The sequence below is a fragment of the Crotalus tigris genome, unplaced genomic scaffold, assembly GCF_016545835.1.
Source record: "Crotalus tigris isolate CLP2741 ecotype Arizona unplaced genomic scaffold, ASM1654583v1 scf7180000018015.536803, whole genome shotgun sequence".
Classification (NCBI taxonomy): Eukaryota; Metazoa; Chordata; class Lepidosauria; order Squamata; family Viperidae; genus Crotalus; species Crotalus tigris.
The window spans coordinates 356,632-367,977 of NW_024096777.1; the positions used below are offsets into that span (position 1 = coordinate 356,632).

Consider the following 11,346-nt stretch of genomic DNA (forward strand, 5'->3'; position numbering starts at 1 on the left):
CCTGGGGAAATATAGCACCTAGGGGAAATGACAGGGTTGTTTGATTTGCATTAAAAGCAGAACTCATTAGAGACTAAACTGTATGATTTGATCCAAGGACCAAATAAAGAACACATTGTATAAACTTGGAGAACATTTTGCTAACACACTTATCAAGGTTTTAATAGCAGACGACTAGAAAACGCAAGTTACTCACAGGATAGCCATTGAGAGGCTGGAAATACAGGTTTGCATCAGTGATGCATACATGTCCTGGATTAGTTACCAATGGAGTGACCATTTCCGCTTTACATTCCATATGCAGCGTTTCAGAAATGTTCTGAAATCTATACAAATGATAAAGAAAGAATCCGTGTAAGCTTCTATTTATTCTTTATCAGCATATCTATTTTCTATCATACCTTTACACATATTTTTAGAATATAATATTTATTACTTTATATATTTTATAACAACCAGTGTGAAATCTACTTTATATTACTGATTTTATTGTAAATGCGTGAAATTTTTGCTGCTTAGCATATTAGAAGGTATAATCCACCTAAAAACTGAACACATTTGCAAAAGCATTTCAAGATAGCTAAGACCAAATAACCAATCTATGCCAAGGAGAACATGATGAAAGCAAGATTTTTTTCCCCTTTCTACATGAATGCAAAAGAATAAAACATGAACCAACGAAGGTGTCTCCAAGCATATTTTATACTTCTTTGGTTATTATTATTTTGTCACAGAAATAAGCGATTCAAAAATTCAGAATTCATCAGAGTGAGAAAAACATATATAAATAGAGAAAATATTGTAAATCAATATCAGGCAACGCATAGATTCCTATTGCTGATCTACTCTTTGCTTTTTATATTTACCTAAGCATGTTAATTTTTTTTTAGAAACGAAGAGTGAAAAGATGAGATGCCTCCTGAATCAACATAGAGAAACATACCTGTTCTTATCAAATGATGTTCTGGCCAAACGTGACTGTAGAATAGCAATTATCTGATTTAAAATAATAACAATAATCAGCTTTAAATTTTTAATGCAAATAAGATTGTCACAATTTCCCCTTCATTAATGCTGCATCTCTACTACATATTTACCATAGCAGCCTGGTCCCCTAGCTTGTCCAGGTGCGATGCTCTGTATAACTGTAAAAAAACAGAAGCAATCAAATGAAATTTAGAAGTTTTCCCAGATATAAGAGATTTGAAGACCATAGATATAGGCAAGACTTGTCAGAATTACCCACTTTGCATTACAGTTTCATTTACAGACTTGCATCACAACACACATATATAATCATAAATCATAACTCAAGAGTCACAATTCATGGCTTTAGGCCACATATACCCCCCAGGAACCCCTTTTTATATCATCAAGAGCTCCCCAATAATAACTGCTGAAAACTATTAGCCTATGTAATCACCATTTTGAAATGATAAAAACTTAAGAACTGTAGCAAAAGCCCCCAAAAGTAGGATGCCACAGAAAACAGGGTCTCATGCATTCACTGAAAGGTCAATTCTTGATATAGATTCTTAACTAATTTAACTTTACCAAGATTTTTATACATCCATCCATATGCATGCATTCATAAGAATTTTGTCCTAATCAGTACTATTCTCAACAGCAATATTTCCCTTAATTCAAGTTTGACTCTGGTGCTTACACAAATGCATTCATGTAGTTTCCTTGGCGGAGATATAAAATGGTTTTGACACTGCCTTCTTCTGTAATGTTATTTCAATTTTCCAGTGAAGCTCATGGCCAAGAAATTTACTCATGTAAATACAAATCAGATCACATTCTTGCTTATTCTTTTCAAAATCACTCAAAGTTGGCTAGATGCTGCTACTAGTTCATGATTAGTAAGCACAAATTTTCTAAGCAGAGATAAACCCATTACTGTTACAAATGAAAAAAAAACCAATATAAACTTCTCTTGTTTGATTGCCTGGAACTGAGATTCTATAAATGTCTACTAATTGTCAACAGCATTTGTGCCAGAGATTGCTCTCTACAGGATTGCAGAAGCACTCTACAGGATTCCTTAATGATTGATTAGCCACATTTAACCCAGGACTACCATGCAAAAGAAAAAGAATTAGGCATTTGTTAATTGTTTCAAATATTTGACTAGATGAAGAGAGTTTACTCTGAGTCATTAGCTAAATCACATGCTACAGGCAGTAACAAAACCAACAACTATTCATACTTGGTGAAGTGTTTGTGTGACATCTTCGACTTTTCCAGCAACATCCAGTTCAAATACATATTTAGTTTCACCCTAACAAGAAGAGATAATTAAAATTATATTACAACCCATTGTAGTTAAACCCCACCCAACCTCTTCAAACTAGGAAAGGGTCTAGTTTGGCATCTGTATTCTATGCAAACTAATTCTAGATTTAATTCCTGTTAGTTCTGATACTCTAACCTAGCTGCTGTATTATATCTCCAGTTTCTTATTACTCTTTTTCTTGTTTATGACATTTGGCAAATCAAACATTGTTTGTATATTTTACCTACCGTATTTAACAGTTCATATCCTAGACTACTAAAAGGCACTTTAATACTTTTATATTAAAAATAAGAATATGTTTAAATACTAACATATGCAGTTATTTTTCAAAAAATTGATATTTTTTTCCAGAGACAAAGTATTTAGTTATGTAACATTTGAATTTTTTTTTCTTTGAATGGAAGAAAAATATATACTTACTCTTTCGGTTTTAAAGGGTGCAATGACATTTTGTTCTTTAGTGAGAAAAGCCTTTAGAAAAGGACAACTTGTTTAGTATTTATTTTTGTAATATATTGTAGCTATTAGATATTATCAGAAATGCAGGGAAGCTTATAAAGTATGAATATATGAATAGTAACTGTTCAGAAAGTTCCTCCTCAAATCATGTTTCTAACCTTTTCTCTTCATTTTAAATGAAAATTACATTTTAATTTTAAAATAGTTTTTTTTTTTTACAAAAACGAAAACGAAATTGTAGGCTAATATTTCACTGTGAGCCTAGTTTAACTTTGCCTTTATTGAAAAGTTAAACATTTCCCTACAGTTGATGTCATTGTCAGACACAAATCCCGATGACTTTATGGACAGATATCCTCCATTTTGATGTTTCTCTAGTGCAGTGTTTCTCAAACTTGGCAACTCTAAGATGTGTGGACTTCAACTCCCAGAATTCCCCAGCCAACCATTCTCCATGCATAGTGGCAAATCACAGTTATTGTTCTTTCAGAGATATTCAAATGATATTCCTGATCCTTTTCTTTTATCTTCTCCATTGCCTTCCCCTTTTCTCATTTCCTCCAATCATGCCAAACAGTTATTTTTTCTAGTTCATCATCTGCAGAGTTTTTGCTTATTAGTCACTGCCTCACCTTTTTTCTTCAGAACTAATTGATTGGTTCTTCTTTTAGCCCATGATACTCTTAATAACCATAATCAAAGCTGCAATTAAAAGTTATCCATCAATGTCCAAATTTCTCACCCATACAGTATCGCTGGTAAATCCACTGCTTTAACTATTCTGATCTTGATAGAAGAGAATATTTGATATTCTGACACATTCTAATCTTTGTTGTCATAGAAGTACTCTTTGGCTTCTTGATCTTATCTGAGCTTCCTGTTGCTTCCCTCTTTAGTATTATTTTACTTCTTACATGTCAAGCATGCAGCTAATCTATTCCTGAGTGAAGAAAATAAAAATATCTTCTTCCCCGTTGCCTATGAACCTATTAAGCATGCAGACTGATGATATCCTTTATCCATTTTATATCCATTATCCATTTTACATTAGCTATCAGATCTCTTGTCTCTTTTCTTAATACCATTTGTCTCTGTATAATTCTGCTTTGAAGAACTTAAAACAAATATTTGCTTGTGCAAAGGTTTATGATAAAAATATTTTGCCTCCCTGAGCTAATGTGTCTGGGGCACAGCAAAAGCTTTGCTGTTCAAACTTGACAAGTTTTTTCTGACAGGGTTTTGTTCAGTCTGGCAGTGTTCAACCAGGGGTGCTTATCTTATGAGATTCATGATTTATGTAGCACTGTTGTACGAACAGCAGAGCTAAAGTTACCTATCATTACACTACATACCCTCGCTGACCTTCCTTATGTATTATTATGCTTATTTGACAAATCTCTTATATCCCTTAAGTTTATACAACAGAAATATGATTTTATTATCTGTGCAGTGTTAACCAATATATCATCATCAAGCATTGCTCCTGGAGTAATTTTTCTACTGTCACTCACGGTATGAATTATGATGAAAGTTTCAAAACTGTCTTGAGCTAAATACAAATTTGATAACAAATGGAGTTTGGTCTGAATTAGAAGCCTTTTCAGAGATTAAGGCAAAACTCTAAAAAAAAATTCACAGGAATTTGCATTTTAATTTAAAAATGACATTTAAAAAGCAGTAAACATGGACTTTTAGATTATTCATTACTTACTTGACTAGATAAAATAGCAATCTGCCCAGAAGTACCACTAAAACACAGATTTGGGGAAAAAGAAAATAACATTATCACATATTCAGTTATATTGATATTAAATAAATAAGTCTTTAATACATCTTTAACAGCATTTACCCTGTGAAGGAATAATTCCCACTATCTTCTGGTGCTTCAATTTTAACACAATCTCTCAAAGGAATCTATGTGAATTTACAGAAAAAAGAAAATTTCATTTGAGTTTGATGTTAAAATCAACTAAAATTCTTGGCATTACTTACTAATCTACTCACCTTAATAATGGGGTGGATTATTTCATCAGGCTCAAATATCACTGATTTTGAGCAGATTTTAAATGATCCTTTAATTTTCCTAAGCATTAGAAGATATTAGAAAGTTATTGCAGAATTTTGATGCAGCACAATATTCATGTTTTCCCATTTATAAAAAGAGTGTAATACCTTATTCCCTTGCCACCCTTCTCTAAAATGTAATTAGCTGTATGTTGTTCAAAGTAGTATTCTTCCAGATTAAGGAGTAGTAAGGAAAATCTAAAAGTAAATAATAAAAAAACAAAATAATATGTGTTAATGGAACTCAGCTGTGCTTTGATACTAATATGCATTACAAATGGCCATCAATTTATCACCAGACACTTAGCGGCTGTTCAGTTATGAAGGACCTAACCTCAGGGCTACTTATGCCCCAATTCAGCAGTTGTCTCCTCTGCGAGTCAAATGGCTAAACTTCAGCCCTTGGTGACCGGGCCATCTTTACAGCTGTTTGCAGCATCTCACAATCACGTGACCACATTTTATAACAATTTTGCTGAAAACCGGCATTTACTTCTGATTTGTGGGAAAAATTCACCCATAGCAAACTACTAGTTCACTTAATGGCTGTGGCATTTGCTTAATTACTGCAGCAGCCACTTCACAACTATGGCATTTGCTTAATGACCACCACCACAAAAAAAGGGCAGTAGTTTTACAATTGTCATGACTTACAGCCATGATGGGCAGTCTAGATGTGTTCCAAATAAGGCAGCTTCTGGCTAAAAGGTAAAGAACGCTTCCTAAAAGCAGGGTGGATTTCATTTAAATCAAGTTGATTTAAATCATTTAAATCACCAGTAAAAAGCTTGATTGAAATCAACTCAATTTAAATCATATTTTTAAAGAGCAACTGTCATCTTTCTCCTGCAGCAGCTTCCCCTCTGACCCTCTATTGACTCACTGACAGTCCCATTCATTTTAATAGGACAGCTGGTGATGCGGCAGTGACACAACAAGGTGAAGGACATGGAGGGCAGCAGGTGAGTGGATGGCTTGCGCTGCCATGATAGAGCTGAAATGACAGGTGCTCTTTAAATGTAAGGACTCATTCTTGTTAGTAGTTAGAATTTTTAATATTATTTGCAAACAAAATGAAGGTTTCCTATTTAGAATAATAAGCTGTCAGGTTAGCAAAACAGTGATATCAGAACTGATTTTAGGTTAATAGGTTAATCATACATAGTTGGAGAACTTCTCAAATTCTTTTATTTAATTAAAACACTTAGAGCCTGGTACAGATGCATTTCTCTTCAAATAATCAGTTTGTAGTGTACATAGATTTGCAAAACAATGGGATAAAGTAATATTCCTAGACTTTGTTTTATGATTTATCTCATGGTTACTATGAAATTGTATGAATGTATCAATGCAGTGCATGTTATCTCAGCTTACAGAGCTTGGATTCATTCAATGAATTTACCAAAACTGTAAATATTGCACAATATACAGCATCATGCTACATAACTAAGCTCCATTTCATGCCGAATACATTAAATCATTAATGTATCTTAAATAGAAAACTATCTTTAGATAGATTTTTACTTTAGAAGTATTTTATTAAAATAAATTTGATAAAAATAAAAAATCCAATTTAAATTAAAAAAAATCCAAACAATTAGATGTGGAAGTAAAAGTCATCATTGATGTTTTTAAGCAGGGGTCTCCAAACTTGTCCACTTTAAGACTTGTGGACTTCAATTCCCAGAATTCCTCAGCCAGCCATGCTGGCTGAGGAATTCTGGGAGTTGAAGTCTACAATCTTAAAGCGGCCAAGTTTGAAGACTCCTGTGTTTAAGTAACCACATGTTGGAAGTGCTTTAGTTTCAGATCAAAAAGCAAATCTGATTACCAAGGATATTTGGTGTACACAGCACAATATTTTGTTTGCAATCCAAGGGGAAGAAATTTTGAATGATCTTTTTTATGTATATATTTATTATGTTTTATCAACAGGAATAAAATATAAAAAAGAAAAACAAAACAGAAAAGAAACATATATCCAACAGTAATAACAAAAAATGTTTAATGCTGGAAATTTTGGATGATTATAACAAATTTTATTTGCATCTTTTTCTCCATCTTTTTCTTACCCATTGGAAAAAACGGCAACATAAGGAAAAAACTGCAACATTGATTTTAACTTCTATATAGATGCATAAACTTTAAAAGTATCCCTTTAAGAAAAAACAAAACAAAAACATTTTTGTAACATCAATAAGCAATAATGAAGCAGAATCTTTTAAAAAATTCCAGCTAATTACTGAGCTAGCCTAAAAGATAATTGAGAAATTTTATTTTCACTAGTAGTTTATTCTTCAAGGAGTATTGACTTCTACTGTCCTGCTTTGTACTTATCCAATTAAAAATGGAAACAAGTCTATATTCTTTTTGAAGGATGCAGTTCCTATGAACAGCTAAGAAAGGATTTCATACAGGATTTCACATAGTAAATATAAATATTTGCAATGTTACATAGTGATCAGTATGTACATTTAAATAAAATATGTTAACATGTGACCCCATCACAAAGATCCTTCCCAGGCAAGATAGATCTTGAATGTCATGTGTTACGGGGCACTTTCCCTAGCTACTTTCTTTTTACTCAGTCTCCACGGAAGGGAGAAAATAGCAAGAGCACAATAAGACTACTATTTTTGAACTTGTAGAGGTTGGGCTTCATTACCAGAGAAACTTGAAACATTAAGTAAATTGTTAGAGCTCAGCTTTAATGGTACAGCAGCAATTACTATACTGCCTAGCCCTAACACCATAATTTTTCCAAGTAGTTTGATACAAAGTTGCTAATCTACACAATCTTCCCTTTTTAAATATTGATGAGTAAATTATCATAAAAGAAATCCCAAATTTCAAAAATCTGCACAAATATCACGCCATGAATACTGGTTTGTAATGGATGTAGCAACACTCTTCCAAAGAGGGTTGGTGAATTAATAGATTTACTGTAGCATAAGATTTCATGCCTGGAGACTAACCTTCAAACAATATGTATAGATGATTAACACATTAAAAAACCATGCGCTAAAATTCTAACTTATATTTATTGATTGGAATATCCACAATAATCTAACAAGAATATCTGAAAATGTACGATCACAGAATAATAAGAAAATAACATTGCAAAGAGTCTGTTTTTTTCCAGTTATAGGCCTGATAATCTAGATCAGGGGTTCTCAACCTTGGCAACTTTAAGACTTGTGGACTTCAAGTCCCAGAATTCCTCAGCCAGCAACTGTCTATTCCTGTCTATTCCACAGGCAAAGACTCCTATCACCCACATATAAAATCACTTAAACCTTTTCACCCTATGTAGGATGAAATTGATTAAGCAGTCTCCCCAGGAAGCCCTCTGATACCAGCAAATCAATCAGGAAGCAAGATCCCTCAAAGATACAGAAATCTTCTAATCACAATGTTGTTGTTGTTGTTAATTGCGAAGTCGTGTCCGACCCATCGCGACCCCATGGACAACGTTCCTCCAGGTCTTCCTGTCCTCTACCATCTTCTGGAGTCCTAATCACAATACTTCTCCCCTATACGAGGTTCCCAATCACAGACCCCCTCATAAAATTCCCCACCTAGAAAAGATCAACACATCCCATAGGGCAGTGTTTCCCAAATTTGACAGCGTTGCCGGCTGTGGAATTCTGGGAGTTGAAGTCCTCTTGCCTTAAAATTGTCAAGTTTGGGAAACACTGCCGTAGGGCAAAAGATAACTTTCCTCACCAAACTTTGCACATCCCCAAGGCAAAGACACCTCAATTAACACATGTACACACCTCACAATCAAAGCCCAATATTGCTATAAATATTACTACTCTTATTCTGATTTTGTAGCTACTTTGAGAGCTGAATCATTTGATTTGCTGTCAATTAAATTCTACCTCTACTTCAAGTTGGTGTCCTATGCTTATTTACCTGGCTGCAGAACAGAATTTTCTTCTAACACCACAATATCAAAAATTCTTGCAATGCATGCAGTGACACCATGATGGAAATCCAGTCCTTTTGTACTTGTGTTCCTAAGTCAGATACTAATACATCAGTTTTGGCATTTGTACTATGATTTTGAGATACATTTTTCCACTTGCGCTCCTTACCATCTCCCCCTCATGAATGCCCAAATTGATGGTTGACTGCATGTCAGACAAATTAGCTTTAAGATCCAGGGCTTTTTTTGTCATAGAACACCCAGAACAAAGTTCCGGCACCTTTTTTGGATGGAACCTTGTAGGGTAGGCAAGGTGGGTGGTATGATGTGTGTGAGTTCCGGCACCTTTTTTTTTTTTTTTTACAAAAAAAAGCACTGTTAAGATCATGGTGCTCAGTGGTCTCATGACTATATTTTGTGATTATTTTTGGTCTGTTTCTGGCAAAAAAAAATGTTCATTTAAATGAATGTGGTTCAGTTAATGACCATGGCATTCATTTAACAACCACTGTGGAAAAGGCCAGAAAATTACTTCTGGTCACTGGGTGCCTCAACGTATGACTGTAATTTTGGGCTCAACTGCGATCATAAGATGAGAACTATCTGTAGATAATGTTAACTGCTTAAGGATGTTGACATAACTACTTGGCATGGGAATTAACTTTAGTTTCCTTATTTTTAATCTGAGAGAATAGCGATGAATAAAATCTACTTTGTGTAATTTTAGGCATAAAATAAGGAAATTTTCACATTTCCTTTCATATGGGTTAGAGAAAGTAGATCTGAAGTAGCTTGGTTCATTTTCTTTTCTGCATAAACCTTACTATTTGGGTCTTGTATATGAGCTATGGATAGCCAAATTATTTAATTTTTAAAAAGTATTTATTTTTAAATATTTTCAAACTTGTTCAGAAATTAAAGTTGCAAAGTTATACTTTTTTCTATTCATTGGTTCAACTGCACTACCCACAAACATGAATTAAGATGTCCACCATTTAGCTTAGTGCTATCGCCTTCGGAACAATCCAGCAAATTGCTTTGATAAACCGTAATTTGTTTAATTAAAGGTCCGTGTGATAGGCAATGCAATAGTAGTCTTGTTGGCTACACCAAAGCAGTACAAAACGTGAAGCGTGTTTTTACGATTTTATCCGGAGGGAAACGATATTATTGAACGAATCAATGTTCAACATCTCGTGAAATTCATGTACCCCGTCCTATGCCCCAATTGCCATGTTTTAGAATTGGAGCCTTTGTAGCTTTAAGAGGAAGGGCAATACGTGCATACACTGCAGTGTCCCAAGACAATAGTCCCCACGCCACTTCCGTAATGCAAGATTATGACCCGCAATAGGGCTCACCGGGACAGCGCGAGGAAGGTTGATGATACCGTACGCTAGTTTTAAGCAAAAGGGACAACACAGACACAGACACACACACACACACACACAAAATTAGGAGTCCCTTCTTTCACGCCCCTCCCCCCCCCAAGTCGTTCCCGGTTCTCTCGCTTCTTTGCACACAATTAACAAAGCGATTTCGGTGCCTCCTGGGGACAGGTTCCCCTCCCTGCTCCCCCAACCGCTTGAGAGCAGCTGGGTACTTTCAATTTTCTCCGGATCTGAGCGCGCTTCACCAGCAGCGACGCTACCGCTGGAAGAGGGGCGGCGTTCAGAACGGCCCAACTCCTGAGCTTTTGCTCCTTCGCTGACATTGCCGCCGTCTTCCCTTGGAGGAACTGGGCGCGCGGCACTAACCCACGGCCCTTCACCCTGACATTGCCGCCGTCTTCCCTTGGAGGAACTGGGCGCGCGGCATTAACCCACGGCCCTTCACCCACCTCTCTTTAGAGTAGAGCTCCGGCTCCTGCCGTCTCTTCCGAATGAAGGCCATGGAGCTGACCCGGCCCTGCTTCCGCAGCGCCTCTCTTTTGCACCAGGAACTTGCCGAGAGGCAGAAACTTCATTCGCCGCTAGGGGCCCAGCAGCAGGCAGCCCTCGCCGGCCATTTATACCGCCGCAGGAGCGTCGGCTCTGGTATCTCGGCTGGTTGGGATCACTTTGCGGTGCCCAGATCCAGTTTTCGGGCCGGCTCTCGTTTCTGCAAACTTGCCTTGTGGCAGGCATATGCACTTGCCTTTGGGAAGCCGGGAAATCGAAAATTCCCTGCAGATTATGGCCAGCTGCCTTTGACAGTTTCTTTTTGCCCTCTTCCCCTCACAGTAGATTTTCTGGGGTAAAGAAGGTGCAAGATCAAGAGCCACTTCGGTTCAGTGTACCTGCACACCCGAGTGGGGTGTAATAATGATTTATGTTGTAGTTGATGACGCTCCCCTCCCCATCGCAAACAGGCAGCTTTCGAAAGGCTTGAATGACAACTCTTAAGTATCTGTGGAAATAGTTATCGGTACATCTGGAGGAAAATCGGCTTGAAAAAGGCAAACGCAGAAAAAGGCAAAAAAAAGAAAAAAAGTTGCTGTGCTTTCCCCCCCCTCTGCCTTTTCTTTCTCTCTCACCTGCTCTGTTCTTGAACAGATGTCAGAGCAGCTGGAATTGAGCCATGGGCATCTTAGCACACATTTGAAAGGATATAG

General features: G+C 36.2%; 1 protein-coding gene across 2 annotated transcripts in view; it reads right to left on the reverse strand.

Moving 5' to 3' along the window:
• Positions 1–10,881, reverse strand: part of NSMAF (neutral sphingomyelinase activation associated factor) — a 44,552-nt gene extending 33,671 nt beyond the window's left edge. The window contains exons 1-10 of one of the 2 annotated variants that reach the window (XM_039346579.1): positions 10,594–10,881; positions 4,931–5,020; positions 4,763–4,841; positions 4,608–4,672; positions 4,470–4,506; positions 2,720–2,770; positions 2,213–2,284; positions 1,098–1,145; positions 944–996; positions 197–326 (exon numbers count right to left, since the gene is read on the reverse strand). In XM_039346579.1, coding sequence (XP_039202513.1) covers positions 197–326; positions 944–996; positions 1,098–1,145; positions 2,213–2,284; positions 2,720–2,770; positions 4,470–4,506; positions 4,608–4,672; positions 4,763–4,841; positions 4,931–5,020; positions 10,594–10,646 — 678 coding nt within the window. In that variant the 5' untranslated portion in view covers positions 10,647–10,881. The remainder of the gene's footprint in view (positions 1–196; positions 327–943; positions 997–1,097; positions 1,146–2,212; positions 2,285–2,719; positions 2,771–4,469; positions 4,507–4,607; positions 4,673–4,762; positions 4,842–4,930; positions 5,021–10,593) is intronic. The other variant, XM_039346578.1, reaches the window with a different exon arrangement.
• Positions 10,882–11,346: the final 465 nt, after the last annotated feature.